Source organism: Rhinolophus hipposideros (assembly GCF_964194185.1).
Source record: "Rhinolophus hipposideros genome assembly, chromosome: 19".
NCBI lineage: Eukaryota > Metazoa > Chordata > Mammalia > Chiroptera > Rhinolophidae > Rhinolophus > Rhinolophus hipposideros.
Genome location: NC_138065.1, coordinates 1,497,172 through 1,513,751, shown reverse-complemented (window position 1 = coordinate 1,513,751; position 16,580 = coordinate 1,497,172). Strand labels below are relative to the sequence as shown.

Here is a 16,580-nt window from a genome sequence, read left to right as displayed (position 1 = left end):
GCCCCGGCCCCGAGCTTTCCGAGCTTTCCGAGCTTTCCGTGCCTGCGGTTTCCTCCGCCGGATCACGCGTTCCCCTCCCTTGCCGTGGGAGTGTGGATGTCCTCCAAACCTGGGCCGCAGGTGAGCGGGCGGCGCCTGTGCAGATCACTTACTGTCTGTGAACCTGTTCTCCCGTCTGTAAAAACGAAGACAATAGTAGCAGTTACCTCATGGGGTTGTGTGGTTAGTGGGCAGAGGCATGTAAGTGCTGACATGGCACCGAGTACACAGAAAGCGCTTAATAAATGTTGGTTTTATTATTCAGGGCCAAGGCATCCCGCCCCCGGGGAGGCCTGCAGACCCGCAGCCTGGGTGGGGTGCCTGGTCCTCTGCCCTCCTCCCCAGGCCCCCAGCTGCCCCTTTTGAGGCACTCGTGATTTAATTGCTGGTTCCATGAGGACACGCAGATGGTGAATATCCGTGAGTGCACAGATGAACAAATGGTGCGGATGGCTGTCCCCTGAGAGGACACAGAGCCAGGGCCTTCTGCCACTCTGGACTAGTCCGGACACGGCCACCGTTGAGGAGGAGGTGGGGGGCCGGTCCCCGGCCAGCAGGTGGCGCCCGCGCCCGCCGCTCTCTGCCCGCGGCCACCTCCCTTGCCCCTGCTGGTCTCACGGCCTCGGGCCGCCTTGGAGCTGGGCGGGGAGCTGGCCGGGCTCCTGGCCGGGCTCCTGGCCGGCCGCCGGGCTGCCGCGCTCACCGCCCCTGCCCCTGCACAGATGTCCTAAGGGGGTGCCCTGCCTAACTTGACAGCGAAGGGAGTGGGGGCCACTGGGGCACAGACCGCGGAGTGGGGACAAGGCTGACAGTATCTTGGGGACCTGAAACGAGAAGCGGTTCAATCAATGAGTCAAAAGCTGAGATCTAGGAACCAGACATAGCGTGGGGGACAATGTGGTGAAATCAATCAGCGTAAGAGGAAGGGGAGGCCCGGTTTCTATGACAATGGTAGTGTTTGTGGCAAGCTGGGGACTCCTGGGTCCCCAGGGCCTGTGAACAGTGATTCACCGCAGGAAAGGGAAGGCTGCTGCACAGGGTCTGGGTAATGGGTGCTGGGGCCGGGCACCGGATGCCCTGTGGTTCCTGGGTGCTCAGCCACACTCCCCCAAGCCCGGCCCGGGGCCCATACCCTGCCAGGCGTAGGACAGAACCGGGTTCTCTGCCCTCTCCCTGTGCATGCAGCTCATTTATTGTGCCCGACGACCCTGCTGGGTTACTGTCACCCCATTTTATAGACGAGGCCCAGGGTGGAAGGTAGGACATGAGTGGCAGAGCCAGGATTAGAACCCAGGCTCGGCTGACTCCAACCATGCGTGTGAAGACCCAAAGAGCAGTAAAGGAAGAACAAGGGCATGGAAGTCAGAGTGTGGCCAAGACCCGGCTCCCCAGCCTCCCTGCTGGCCCAACACTGGCGGGTCGGAGGCTGCCAGAATGCGTGGCCTGATGTGGGCCAGAACTGTGACCCAGCCCGGCTCTCACTCTCCTCCACCCTCCCCCGTAGTTTTCTTTGTGCTCCGGCCCTGGGGGCAGGAGTGTGCGTGTGCCTCTGTGTGTGTGTGTGTGTGTGTGTGTGTGTGTGTGTGTGTGATGTCTGTCCTGCAACTCCCCCGCTAGAGCCTGGGAGTTCCTGGCCTCCCCCAGTTGCCGTCAGGATGGTTTCATTCTTGTTGAGCTATGGGGCCCCCAAATTTCAGTATGAAAGGGGTATCCCCCGCCCCGGCCCTGATGGCATGATGAGGAGGAAAGCCCAGCCCTCCCCGGCTCTGCCCCTGTAGCAGAGGGTGGAAGCAGGAAGAGCCGTGGAAATCTTCCCGTCCAGTCCACTTGTTCTGTAGATGGAGAAACTGAGGCCCATCGGCGGGAAACAGTCTCTCTAGGGCTACAGAGTAAATTCATGCTTACTCCCAGGGCCCTCACACCGAGCCCGTCTCCTGGCTTTTGAATTTGGCCTGGGTTCTCCGGAACAGTCAGACAGGTGAACAGAAGGAGACAGCAGGTTACACGGGACAACCTAGCATAGTGGAGCAGTTCGTTTACCTGCCGTGTTACATCGGGAATAATAGAGGTGCCATCAACCGACATCGTATCTGTACATCAAGGGTACGAGATCTGGGGTCAAAGTGGACTCTGATTTCGGGCAAATCACTTGCTGTCCCTGAGCCCCAGTGATGATGAGAGGTACCCTACCTCCAGGGTTGTGGGTAGGGGGATGGGATGGTGGCCAAGTACTTGTGAATTATGAGGTGACATGATTGCCTAGGGGACTAGGAGACTGAGCTGCCCTGCAGTGAGGGTGGGGGACAAACAGGTGCTTGACCCTTGACCCTTGGGGGAGCAAAGAAAGAATGTTTACTGGGACATGCTCAATATAAGTAGCAGTTCTGTTCCCTGGGGGAGGGGAAGGTGGGCAGCAGGTGCCTGGAGATCACCGTGTGGGGGGGGAGCCCAGAGGCCAAGGAAGCTGAGCATTCATTCTCTTGCTCCCTAATTGGGCTTAATTGCCTCCTTGTGTTCAGCAATTAGGAGGCTGCAGCAATTAGCTCAGGGAGGGTGACAGCTCAGCTGGGGCTGGTCAGGGCTCCCCTACAGGAGGGGAGGGAGGCAGGCCAGTGAAGGGTGGCCCTGGGGAGAAGGTGCCCGCTGCCCAGCCCCGCACCACTCAGCCCCTTCAGGAGCCTCCAGGCCTCCCATTTGGACCGTGGCGTCTCTGACCTCAGTTTACCCACTCTCACTGGCTTCCAGACTCTTCTGCCCAGACACATGGGATCAGGCCTGGCTCTTCCACTGGCTGCTTGGCGACTTTGGAGTTGACAGCTATACTGTCAAGGTTGGGAGTGTGGGTTACGAAGCCAGGTCTCTGGGGTTTGAGTCCCAGCTCCGCCACTTACTGGTTGTGTGACCTTGGACCCACTGTGCTTTGTTTTCTCACCGTAGCACGGAGCCGACAGCAAGTGCCTTCAGTGCAGGGTCCTGGTGAGGGTCAGGTGGATAACATACCTACAATACCTAGAACAGTGTGGCATTGTGTGTAGTTAGTGTTATCATAATTCCCACTCCAAGCCTCAGCTGCTTCATCTATAAGATGACAGACTGAAGTGGTGATTACTGAGAATGCCCAGGTCCCACCCCAGACCAGTTACTGAATCAACATGTCTGAGGCTTTGGGCGCTGGCAGTTTGGAAAGCCCCCTCTCCCAAGTGGTGTTGATGCCCAGTAAGGGTTGAGACCACTGGATGTGTGGTCTCCGAGGTTCCCCCCAGCCCTGACCCCTGAAAACTCTCCATTAACCCCCTTCCCCAGCCCCCAGCACAGCGGCCCCCTGTCCTGGACCACACAGGACCTTCTGCGCAGCCCTGGAGGTGCCACAGTTTGAATGAGAGCCCGTTACTACCCGTGTGGCCAGAAGCAGGTCCCTCCCACTCACCTGGACTAAGTCCTCTATAAAACGAGAATATTGACCTTGCTATGCTTACTCCAGGGCTGCCTGGAGATAATGTTTCAGTAGTGATACAACCTGCTATAAAGGCAAGCCATTGTGCTATTCCTTCCCTCAATAAACATTCATTAAGGACCTAACCTATGTCCGTCTCCTGTACGCAGTGGCTGCGGGGTTTCGGACTCCCACACAGGTCTGTCCTGATCCCTCAGACAAGTCAGGTTCTCTGGCCAAGCTCTCTTGTTAGCTCCTGCTCTAGGTATCAAATGAGCCATGAATGGAAAGAACCTAGAGCAAGCCACGACACATAGTGTGTGCTGTATAAACAGTAGCTGTTGTCACCGCTGGTGGGACGGTGTGCCCCGGGCTGGGTGTGGAGCCACGTGGAGTCAGGGCACATGTACTGCTCTGATGAAGGCAGGCAGAGAGGGCCGCGTGGAGGAAAGGGAGGCTCACGTTAGGCGCTGAAGAGCGGGGTGTGGAATAAGTGGAGGGAGAAGCTGAGCACTCTGAGGGTGCTGATTCATGATGGAGGCATGGTGACATGGTCAACACAAGCGTGAATAGAGCCCCTCCCGTGTCCCAGGCGCTGTGCTGGGCGCTGGGAAGACAGGAGCGGGCCAGATCCCCCAACCTCCACCCTCAGGGCGCTCCCCTGATGGGGGAATCAGAGGTGTACAGACAGCCTCACTACAGGATGACGAAAGGTGTTGGCTTAAGGGCGACACCCGGTCCAGTCTTGGTGGCACCTGTAGCTGCGCCTGGGGCATGAGGAGGAGTTGGTCAGAAGGTAAAGTGTGTGGAGTTAGCTTAGACGTGAGGCGACAGGTCGTGATTGCTGGGATCTGCAGGCTGAGGGTGGAGGTCAGAGACAGCACGGCCGGTCGTGGAGGGCTTGACAGGCCTACCCACGGGATCTGGACCCCGTCCCGAATACAGTGGGATGCTCTGTTAGTCTGAAGTCTGGGGGAAACATGCCGCGGGTGACATTTTGGAAAGATGGCTGTGGTTCAGGGAGGAGAAGGGATTGGAGCGGAGGCAGGGAGGCGCCTGCTGTCACCCAGGGGTGCTGGTGAGCGGATGGGAGCTGGAGGCAGTGTGCAGAACGGAGACAGATTGTGGAGGTAGACCCCGTAGGACTTGGGGACTCACTGGCCTACGGAGCTGGAGGGAGAGGCCAAGGAAGGAGGAGTAGAGGGGACGAGGGGGGAGTTGGGGAGGCCTGGAGACTCCATCTGGGACACCCAAGGAGGGATGGCGAGTATGGAAGCTCTGGAATCACCCCTGGGAATGCCTGGAGTCCTGTTCCAGGAACTCTGGAGTGGAAGGGCCACTCATCCTGGCTCAGTCCCCCTCTGAGGGACAAGCTGGGAATTCTTGGCCCAGAGACTCCGTGGGGTGGGACACTCCCTGGCTCAAAGCGATGGGTGTGCCCTTGCCTGTTCCACAAAAGTCTCGGGGGTGGGGGGAGCAGGGGAGATGGCTGAGTTCAGAGAGCTCCCCACACTACCCCCTCCCAGCCCCTGGCTCAGTGGTGGCCCTGGGTAGGGTTCCAAAGAGGAGGCCAGAAGGCCAGCTCTTGGCCTTGGATGTGGTTGCCATCCCAGTTTCGGCGGTACTGGTGTGAGTGGAGTGTACTCCCACCCTTCACTTGGGCTGGTGTTTGGAAGTTGAATGCCCCCCCCCACCCGTGACCACAGGGGACAATCTCTGCAGCCTTGTGTGCCCTGCCCAACACACTTCTCCATCTCCTGCCCCTCCCTTGGGGCCTCTCAACCTCCTTCAGCTGCTCTTTGCCCTCCCTCATTAAGCTTGGTTTCTGTGAGAATATGATTTGAATTAACTCTTGGGAGAAAAATCACAGAAACCAGGAAAGGGGGGCCATGGGGAGGGGGCAGTGAGTCATGTTTCCATGTATATTTTTCAAACTTTCCGATGGGAGTTTGGAAAACAACACTCTTTTGGTTGCCAGTTTGGACCTGGCTCTCCAGGGGTCCCTCCTTCTGTTACTAGAGGTCTTTCTTACCTGCTGTGCCCTAGCCCACCCTTCAGGTCTGCTCTGGGGTGCCCTACGCCTCTGGCCCAGCTCATGTTGTTATGGGGTCCTGGAGAAGTCCCTCCTCTGGTGTCGCTTCACAGTGACAGTCCTCTGTCTGCCCCCATTCAGGGTGGCAGCCACTCTGGCCAGCTTTTCGACCTTTGAGAACCCCCATCAGCACCGGGGAGCCTGGGCTCCAGGACCCTCTTCTTGGCCCCAGCAGCTTCCGCTCTGTGCCTTCCCATTTCTGTGCCCCAATTTCCAGAAGGCCTGTGGCAGAGGGTGAGAACCTGTGGACCCCCAGGGAGAAGCCCTGCAGAGCAGAGACCTTACCCTGAGGAGGTGGGTAAGGAAGGGGACCTGTGAGTCCCCCCTGTGTGATGAACACATCTTGGGCCCTAGGAAGGGGTGTCTTTCTGCACATGGAAATGAGGCTCTGCCAGGGGAATGGATGGGAACCTGAAGAGTGGTTGGGGAGGGCAGCCCATGGCCCTACCCGCTCTCCCTCGCAGGCTGTGAGCCCTTCCAGCCTCCCCAAAGCTCCCATCTGCTTCCTTGGGGGTCCTGGACTAGCTCTCCTCCCCCCTCCCAGCTTCTGACTAATCCTTCCTGGCGGCTCATCCTGCCCACTGTGCCCATGCCAAAGACAGCCCATGTCACATGGCCACATCTGGCTCCATCAGAGCACACCCTCCTCTCCTCTGCCCCTCCCCCTCCTCTGCCCAGGGGCCAGGGCAGGGAGTGCCCCTGAGGACCCCTCTTCTCTGGGCCCATCAGCCCCCACCTGCGCCTTCACCGCCTCTGATGGACTCCCTCCGTTCCCTCCTTTCAGCCACCTCATCCTCTCTTCCATCTTCCGTCTCCTGGACACCTTGACTCCCTCCTTCAGCGTCTCTTTCCTCACTGTATCCTGATTCTGTGGACCTTCCCCCTTTCCACCCCCACCAACCAGCGGATTGGGAAGTGGGTATTTTGCCAAGAGCTGTCCTGGGGGTGGGGGGGAAACACCTGGCAGCCCAGGGATTAAATTCCACCTAGCCCAGCCTTCTGGCCTGTTGGGTGGGTAGAGGTGACCCCAAGATACATGAAGGGACACAGCTGAGCCTACGGGGCCAGTACCAGTACGGGTGGTTCACTCAACCTCCAAGCTGTCTCTCGGGAGGGATGGGGAGGAGCCTCCCAGGCCTCCAGCTACTGGCCTCCCTCCTCCTTCCTCCCTGCTTAGCAACCGTTGCCAGGTAAATATTTGCCCCACCAGGATCTGGGGCTGGAGCGCTGGCGTCTGCCAGGCAGCTGCCCCTCTCCTCAATTCCTGAGCCTCCCCTCTGCCCAGCTCCCCACTCTCTGGCCCCCTGGCCTAGACTCCAGATGTGATTCCCAACCCCTTCAAAACTCAGTTCTTCCTCCTTCGTGGTGCTAGCTCCCCAATCTCCTCCCTTGACCCACCCTTATCTCTCCCTTCATCCCACTTTCCCGCTGTGTTCTACCCTTCATGGTTCATGCTCCACCCAGAGCCACTAAGGTGCCTCAGTGAGACCCCACCCCTGAGCCACACAGGTCCCCTGCCTCTCCCCGACCCCATCCCAGTCTGGGGAGCCCAGCCTGGTTATCACTCCTGGCAATCGTTGGTGCTCAGTGAGCCCCAAGACCTCACCTCTCTGCCCCAACAGGAAATACACCCCCACCCCTAAGCCTTAGCTCAGCTCCCTAAAGCCGCAGGGGGAGACAGGTGAGGGAATGTGGCATGTTTTGATGGACATCGTATTTGTCGTCCATCCCCAGGCCAGGAAGCCAGCACCATTTTCATCTCCGCTGGGGGTAGAATGGAGGGAACCACGGCCAAGAGGAAACAGATGCCCCCTGGGCCTGTGCGTCCTGTCCTTCCCAGCCAGGCCCCGCTGCCCCACCCCTCCTCCACTGGTTTTCCCATCACCTGTCCCTGTCATAAAGAGCCCCTCAGGGGTCAAGGGCCAAAGTGAGGTGGATTCTCAGGGTGCCCTGTAAGCTTTGGACTGACGGAGCAAAGAGGAATCTGGGAGTTGGGCTGAGTCAGGTCTCGAAGTGAAGGGCTGGCCTGCAGGAGGCCGCAAGACTCCTCCTAGCTCCGAAGTTCTGGCTTCCCCGCAACGAATGAAGCGCTGGCGCGGGGCAGTCCCTTCCCCATCCCACAGTCCCTCCCTCCAGGCGCTCCTGATGGGGCAGAGCCCCTGCCTAGCCACCTGCCACCTGCCACTTCTCCAGAAAGTGCCCCTTGCTCTGCCCCACCCATCCGGACGTCTCCTGCTTCACCACCATCCTCCCGTAAAGTTCTTTCCCAGTTGACTCCTGTGGCCTGAGGAGCTTGGGGATTGCAGGGGCTGGGGACGGGCACATTTATCAGGAAGCTAAGGCTGGTGAAGCCGCAGAGCCCCCGCTGCACAGGCCCTTCCAGGACCCAGTGAGGAGCCTGCCCTGCCACGTTGCCATGTGCCCCTGTAAAATTTGTAAAAGATAGTCTCATATTTTTAAAAGAGGGCCTCCCCATAGAAACTGGACGGACTCCTGTGGAGACCAACTGTCCCGGCTGGCCGGGGACTGGCCCGGTTTTAGCACAGAAAGGCCTTGTACCGGGGAACTCCCCAGGGCTCGGCAAACCCGGACAGCTGACCACTCTGGTTTCAGGCTCCACAAACGTTTGCCCGGCACCTGGATGTGGGGAGGGTGAAAGGGGAGCCCTCTCTGCCTCACTTCCTGGAAGTGTGCAGGGACATGGGGCTTGGGGACCCGTTCCTCCAGCCCCTTGCCTGGAGTTGTGGCGCTTCTGTTTGTTTCCTTGGCAACAGGGAGAGGAAACCCCCATTTAGGAGTCCAGGGAGGCCCCAGCAACCACACACACACACACACACTCAGAAACACATGCAGACTCGCAGGCGGCCGCCCACACGCGGCGCCTGCGTCAGCACCCTCCGGCAGCGCTGCCCGCCTCCAGGACGACAGCTCCAACTGCTGTGCGGGAGGGGGGTGGGGGGAAGGGGGCGGCGCGGCGCGTCCACATGGCCCCGCCCACGTCTCCGCTGCCCCGCCCCTTCCCACCCCTACCTACCCTCCCCCACCGCCACCAGGTCGGGCGGGGCCAAAGCTGGGGGATGGAAAGGAGAGAAGGGGATGTCACTGCTACCACTCTGTTGCACTGGGTCTGTCCTGGTGTGTATTGTGGCAGGATTGCGTCCTGTAGTGCCCATTGTGACCGTTCCGAGCCTGAGACTCACGGGAGGGGGGCGCGGTCGTGGGCCAACTGGTTATCAGGTAACGCTGATAACAGCAGGGGGGAGGGGTTGGAATGTTGGGAAGGAGCTACTGGCCTCCAGGATTTTGCTGCTGGGTTGGTCTTCTTGGGGTCTGGGCGGAAGCGAGGTGGGTGTAGTTAATCTAGAGGCAGACGTGGAGTTTCGGGCCTGCTTCTGTCACTTGTCAGCTGTGTGACATTGAGCAAAGGGCCCAGCCTCAATGTCCTCATGTGTACTAGGGTGGTCACAGTGCTTGCTCTGTGCACCTCAGAGAGACTTGAGAGGATTAAGTTAGTGATCTTGACTGTGAAAGGGTCACCAGGGAGAGACCTGCCAGGCGCCAGGTGTTATCCAGCCATTTCCGGCCGTCTGGAGCAGTGAGGGAAGACAGCACTCTGGCTGATGGCCTCCGCCCATCCTAGTAACGTTCCTGCGGGTCCCTTAAGATGGGCTAGCCCCTTCAGATCTGCACACAGTGATGTCTCTTGTGACAGTGTGACATGTGGTCGGAGTGCTATTTGGGGGGTTCTGGGCAGGCCCTGCTGTGTGACCTTGGGCAGGTCTTTTCTCCTCTGGCCTCAGAAGCCCACTTGTAAAGAGACGGGCTTCTTCCCCAGAGCCCTGGAGGCCTCCTGCATGGGAGGCAAAAGGTCACCAGGCAGGGGCCCCCAAACCTCCCTACTAGAGAGACTTTGCCTCTGTCATTTAGTATGTTGGGCTGTACTGGTGAGATGAGGGGTTCTCTGGCTTTACAAATGGCTCTGGATCACCCGCTCCTTCTAAGAGCCTTCTCCACTGAGCTAAACTGAGCTAATCGCTCTGAACCTCATCATTCCTCCTTGCTGCGTCTGGGTGGGAAGAAGGCAGTCTCCTCTGCTGCTCAACTTCAGGACAATCACTCAACCTCTCGGAGCTTTGGGTTCTTGGCCTATAAAATGCAGATAATCCTACCTACCTCATAAGCAAGGCTGAGGTGAAAATGAAATAGGATCCCCTCCAGGCAGCCCCTCGCCCGGTGCCTGGTACATAGCCCCCACCTAAAGGACAGGCAAGTCCTTCCACTTTCAAGGTTATGACCATCACCTGTGCATGAGGCATGAGTGACTCAGCACTTTAACAGTTGTTTCGTCCTGACCCTATGATCAAAGGATGAACAAGACAGGGACCCTCCCTCAAGAACTAAATCACAGTAAAGGCATTCCCAAACCATGGCCTTGACTCTCCAAATCACCCCACTCCCTAGACCCGCCTCCAAAAGTCACCCCTTGCCAGCCCTATGGGGGAGTAGAACTGGCTCCCCAATGGCCTAGGACCCATTTGAGGTCTCCCTCCCACCCCACCTGTCCAGGATTACAGCCTGAGAGTACCATCTTGGCATTCAGTCAGGACAGCCTGTGTTAAAATTCCAGTTCTGCTCTCAACCATGGGACCTTAGACAAGTGGTTCTCAACTGGGGGAGATTTGGCCTCCCAGGGGACACTTGGCAATGTCTGAAGACATATTCGATTGTCGATGAGGGGCAGAGGTGCTACTGGCATCTAGTGGGTAGAGCCCAGAGCTGCACAGACCCTCCCCCAAAGAATTATCTGGTATCAATAGCGCCAGAGTAGAGAGACCCTGCCTTAAAAGAATGCCTGTCCTCGTCGGTCATATGGGGCTAATGCGGGTATGTACGTGGTAGATCTATTGTGTAGGGTCAACAAGGGAACGTGGATCCCTACTGCCCGATAACAGGGCTAACAGGTCCTCATACCTACTCCCTGCATGAGTCAGTCTGCCTCTGGAATCCCTCCTAGTCTCATCCTTCTGCTAAGCCCACTCCGTTTGCCTTGCCTCTTGCCAGGCCAGCGCCTCTGCGTCCTTGCTTGTTGGTCTCCATGGCCCCCTTCTCTCCATCCTGACCCTGGCCAGCCTTCTCAAGCAGCCAGAATCTTACCCCTCAGACCCCATCGCATGCAGCCCCAGCTCCTGCCTCCTCTCCATGTCTCCTGGCCTGCCCTTCTTCCCACACTTCCCCGCCTCACCTCTGCTGGCTGCCCAGCCTGTGTCCAGACTTCCTCTGGGCCCCAGTCCACCCCAGCACCTCCCACGCCTCCCGCCAAAGTGGCATGAGATAGAGAAGCACATCTTGGATTTGGACCAGGCTGCCTGGTCCAAGTCTGAGCTTGGCCTATTACTTACTGTCTAATCTTGGGAAAGTCAGCCTCACCTGTAAAACGGGGACATCCGCTCTGACCCATGAGGTAGTTTTGTGGACCAACCTGAGAATGAAGGTGAAAGCATATAGGTCCCGCTTTATATTTTCATTTTCGTAGTGCTTATCATCTTTTAACAAACTGTAATGTTGTCTATTTATTGCCTATCTCCTTCCACTAGAATGGCACCTCCAAGAGGTCAGGGATTTTTGTCTGTTTTATTCACTATTGTACCCTACTGTCTAGAGCAGTGGGTGGCACATAGTAGGTGTTCAATAAATATTTGTTGGATGAGTGAATTCTCTATCTCTATATAAGGCACTTCTATAAAGTCCCTCACTCTACCTCTTCTAAGGACCCTCCCTTCAAATGCTTGTAACTTAATCATTGCAGTATCCCCATTTTATAGATAAGGAAACTGAGGCTGAAAGAAATGCAGTAATTTGCCCAGAGTCACTCTCCTGAAAGTGGCAGAGCCAGATGCATTTGTTCATTTCAAAACACTGAGCACCTCCTGTGTACCAGGCATTGGGCCAGTTGTTGGGGACACAGATAGCCAAGACTTGGCCCCTTCTGTCCCCACAGCACTTTTGGGAGGAAGGGTCCTTGAGGGAGGCCCAGGATGCTGTGGAAACATGGAGGGCCCCCCTCCAAGGTCACTGGTCTTCAGGACAAGAGCTCTTTCACTGCCCAAACCATGCCTTGGACTCAACCACTAAGTTTTGATTATGCTCCAGCTCCCAGGCTTCTGGAACCCATTTGGAATTCATTTGCCAGGTCAGGGTCCTATACTGCCCTTTAGCCACTGTGCTTGGTCCTGCCTCTTCCTGTGTTTTTCCCACCAGTGAGCAACTGCCTTGAGACCAAGCAGAGTAGCTCAGTCCCCATGTCTTGGTAGCCACTCTGGCCAGATGAGGAAACTGAAGCCCAGAGAAGTCAGTTTAGCAGATGTATTATCTGTCACACAGCAGGTGAGCGGCAGGACTGGGACCTGGGGTCCACCCAGTCCCAACTTGCTATGCTCCCCCCAGCAGGCTCCATCCTCTGAACTGGCCTCTTCCACTTTCTCCTGCTTCTTTGGCACTGGGGACCTGTACCCTGGCAGGGGGAGAGCAGACTTGGGACCCAGAGTTAGGACTGAGTATTCAGGAGAAAGGCCAGCTTTGAAGCTCAGATTTAGGATTGAGGTCATTTTGGTGGTGGTGAAGCCTGGGACTCTGGAAAGGGCCTAGAGTGAAATTTGGGGTGGGGTTCCTCCCACCTCTCTTCTGCCTCTTTTCCCCAAAGATGAGGAGGTCCGTGATAGGAAGAGTTAAGTGTGGTTTTGCTTCCCCAGCAAGGAGGGGAAGCCAGACCAGGTGGGGGACTGGGTGGGGCAGAGTGGGGGCTCTGAGTGTGGGGGGGGTGGCTGAGGCAGTGGGACTGCAGGAGTCCTGCCCCTCACATTTCACTGGCTCTCCCACCCCCTCCTCAGCTCCCAGTTTGGGAAACAGAAGAGGGAGAAGCAGAACAAGACTGTTTTGTCTGGGGAGCCCAGGGTGGGTGCCACGCCCTGGGAGAGAGGTAGCCGAGTCCTGGGTCCCTCACATGGGTACATCCTGGTTGCTCTGCACTGCCCAGTTCCTTCTGAGAGCTGGGAACTGAGCATCCCCGCCCTTCCTGGTGCCCCTCCCTAAACACTCAGAGCCCTTGCCTTAAACCCACTGCAGCCCCTCTCGTCCATCTGAGGCCAGCTCCAGAACCCACAACAGAGGGCCTGACCAACTCTGCTTCCTTTGCATATTACTGAAACCCTGGTGTCCTGGAGCTGTAGAAGCTAGCAACATAATTTAACTTGCCTGGTTCCTCATCAGAATAAATTGTGGGATGCCAGGGGCAGGGCACCCATGGCTTCCAGAGCCTCAGCTCTGCCACCTCTTAGAAAAGATAATGTGGCTGGTGGGGCCAGAGCCAGGATTAGGGGACGAGAGTGGAAGACTGACCAAAGGGGTCCTTGGTGAGGCCCAAGGATGGAGCCTGTAGAGCCTGGGGTGGGGGTCTGGGGCCCTGGGTGATCCTGTTTTGTGTGAGGGCCTGGCCCCTCCCCAGAGCCAGCTGTAAAGTAGACCTGGCTGGGCAGGAATGTAGATAAGTGCAGTGCTGACCTTTGCATCCAGCAAGGTTGTGGGGGCTTTACTGTCCCTGTTCCCCACTACCCCCTTTCTGGATGAAACCAGGGTGGAGACTCACCACTGACCATCCAGCTCCCTGCTCTGCTCCCACTTTCAGGCCCCTTTAGGAACCACAAAAATCTAGGACCTGATGTCCTGGCAACGTGATGAGTGCGCACACAGCTCTGGTATCTGTTTTAAATTATCCATTAAAATAAGTACAGTCCTGGAAAAAGAAAAAAAATCAGCACAGCCCTGGATTTGGCAGGGTAGGTTAAGCGGTAGGAGGGACTGAAGGGGGCGGGACGTACACAGCCTCTTTTCCCAATTGCTTGGGTCCAAAGGAAGGTGGTCAGGGGATGGAACTTTGCTGTGTGCCCCCAGGGATTCCTTCCCCACCCCACCCTGGCATTCTGAGATGGCAGCTTTGAATGGGCTGCCCACGTGTGTGGGGGGGTAGGGGTGACTCACTATTACTATGGGGAGGAAAGGGGGAGCTAGTGGTGGAAGAGTGAGTCACCCTGATGGGCACCAGCCTCAGCCCTCCCCACTCCCCTTTCCTGGATCTGTCTGCCTAGCGCCCTCCCTTGCTTTACATCCACTTTCCCTCTCCCTCCACCCCCACCTTTCGCCCACCCACTCGCACCCCTTGGCTCTGCCCTTTACCCCCGAGGCCTGAGGCAGTGGGGGCAGGCTTGCAGCGGGGAGCGCTGAGCAAGCGGGAACCAAAAGGCGAGCTTCCGCGCCGCCCGGGGCAGACTGAGGTGCGAGGGAGAGGGTGGGGCTCCACTCCGCCCGGGCTGGGCTGTCCTCTGCTCTGCTCGCCACTCCCGCCCCCACCCCACGGGTATGCGACGGCTCCTTTAAGAGCAGTGGCCCCTCCTCCCATTCCCAGGACCTATTAGAGCCTTTGCCCAGACGCCGGTGACTCAGTGTTCGCGGGAGCGCCGCAGCCACTGCAGCCAACCGGGATCCCACGTCCGACAGCGCCGGGCCCAGATCCCCACGCCTGCCAGGAGCGAGCTGAGAGCCTGCGGGCCGGCGCGCTCCGACCCCGACCCCGGCCCGGACCCGCCTCTGTCCTTCGTCCCGAGCCCCGCGCCCTTCCCGGGATCCCTGCCCCGCGGGCAGCACTGCCACCCTGCCGGCCATGGAGACTCCGTCCCAGCGGCGCGCCACCCGCAGCGGGGCGCAGGCCAGCTCCACCCCGCTGTCGCCTACCCGCATCACCCGGCTGCAGGAGAAGGAGGACCTGCAGGAGCTCAATGACCGCTTGGCGGTCTACATCGACCGTGTGCGCTCGCTGGAGACGGAGAATGCAGGTCTGCGCCTTCGCATCACCGAGTCGGAGGAGGTGGTCAGCCGCGAGGTGTCCGGCATCAAGGCCGCGTACGAGGCCGAGCTCGGTGATGCCCGCAAGACCCTCGACTCGGTGGCCAAGGAGCGCGCCCGCCTGCAGCTGGAGCTGAGCAAAGTGCGCGAGGAGTTTAAGGAGCTTAAAGCGCGGTGAGTGGGCCCAGGTGGCCGCACGCCCAGGGGGTGGGGTATGGGCAGACTGCTCACCCCTGCCCGGCCCCAGGCGCCTGATAACTTTGCCGTATAGCCTCCTCCCTCCCCGGAACTGCCCCTAGCGGGTGACTGGCAGTGCCAAGGGAAATCGGCAGGACAGGACAGAGAAGGGAGGGGTCTCTGGGAGATGGGTATCCAAGGGTGAGGGCATCAGGGCCAAGAAGGGGTTGGTGGTAGGCCCATTCAGACAGGGGAAGGTTTGCCAGTCATTTGGAGTGTGGGAAGGGGCTTGAGCAAAGCAGAACTGACCCCACCAAGTCTAAGAAGTCTGGGCACCGCAGGACACATTGGAGTGGGTGAAAGGGTCCAGTTAGAACTTTCTTGGCAGGCTTGGCACAGTGCCAGTTTTGCCCAGCCTGGGTCTGAATACATGAGGTCCACTAAGACAAACTCCCAAGTTGGCAGATGTCCACTGGTGCTGGAGAGAGGTCACCAAGGCAGGGTGACAACCCCCCCCCCCCCACCGCAGGGTCATGGAGGTAGCCCCCTTGGCCCGACCCTATCCGGGTTCTTTCTAAGAGCTGGGAAACTCTCCTTCACTCGCTGCATCTCTGCGACCTTCCCTGGACTCTGACAGCCCCCCAAACAGCTCCAGGAGAGTGGCTCCCAGCTCAGGCTCCCCCGCAGCTCCCACAGCCCTTGGCCTGCTTGGCCCAGGAATGCAAGGGAGGGAGGCAGAGGCTCCCACTCAGGAAGTTGTGCTGTGCCCAGGTCTGGCTGCCCGGGCAGGCGGCTTCCCCGCCCTCTGCCCGGTGTCTTGGAGGGTTTAGGGCTCTGTCCCTCTCGGTCTCCCTCCCTTGGGGTGAGCCACTTTCATTTTCCCAGCCAGGCCCAGCCGCTTTTGCTCTGTCCCATCCTCTCAGTCTGACTTTTTTTGGTCTTGGCCTTAATAAACCGGGAATACAGTGACATTTTTGAAATCCAGCCGTTGGAAGCTTTAGGCCACTCCTCCCTCACCCATCCCGGGCCGGCCCCACCCTACCCCACCCTACTTGACTCCACCCTCTCCTAAAAAGACCTTTGGAGCCTGGAAGTTTAGCCCCTCTTCAGCCCCCCAAGAATTTGCTTTCCTCCTGTCTACTGCCCTTTTCCCCATGAAGACCTAAACCAAAGAGAACTGATGGTGCTTGCAGATCCGTGGTTGTGGGGACCCTATGGTTTGCCTCCCCTTATCTTCTCCAAACTTCTGCTCTTAGCGCTCTGGACAGCCCTTCACCAGCGCCCAGCCCAGGGGTCATAGGTGTGGCAGGTCCATCTCTTGTGAAGAGTAGTGAGTTGCTAGTTGTGTGGGGAGATGGGCTTTTATTCCTGTTGAAAGGGGTCGCTCCTGTCTTTTTCACTAGTGATGTGGACAATTTAGTTAGCAGGACAGACAGGAGGTAAGCCTGGGGAGTCCCAGAGAATGTCAGTGTTCGAAACCTGTCCACTCATCCACCTTCGCAGATCCCCGCGAAGGGCTTTCCTGGTTGATGGGGGAACGGAACGAGTGGAGGCTTGGTTCCATGCTAAGCCAGCCACAGCAGTCTGTCTCCCCTGCCTTCTGGTGCAGCTGTCCAGGCCTGGGACACCAGGCGGGGGTGTGCACACGTGGGGTAGGGGCGGGGGTGGCGTGTGTACATGTTATATTTAGCCACCTGCCTCTCTTCTCTCCCACTGATCCTAGCTGGGGAGGCTGGGCTTCCGGCAAAGGGGGGTGGATTTGCACACCTGGATCCTAGGCTGATGGGCGGCGGCAGGGTGGAGACAAAGAGGGCTCAGACTGGGGTGACAGTCACCTTCTATGTTCCCAGTGGGAGGAGCTAGAATTTGTTGCTCCCTTTCGCATCTGCTGTGCTCAGGGTGAGGTGGAGAAGAGTAGAATGAAGAATTTGGTAAAGGAGGAGA

At 58.2% G+C, this 16,580-nt stretch overlaps 1 protein-coding gene across 2 annotated transcripts in view; it reads left to right on the top strand.

Moving 5' to 3' along the window:
• LMNA (lamin A/C) overlaps positions 1–16,580 on the top strand; it is a 31,637-nt gene continuing 15,057 nt past the window's right edge. Inside the window, exons 1-2 of one of the 2 annotated variants that reach the window (XM_081025176.1) lie at positions 1–120; positions 14,023–14,633. In XM_081025176.1, the coding sequence (XP_080881302.1) occupies positions 14,278–14,633 (356 nt within the window). In that variant the 5' untranslated portion in view covers positions 1–120; positions 14,023–14,277. Of the gene's footprint in view, positions 121–14,022; positions 14,634–16,580 lie in introns of those variants that run through there. The other variant, XM_081025175.1, reaches the window with a different exon arrangement.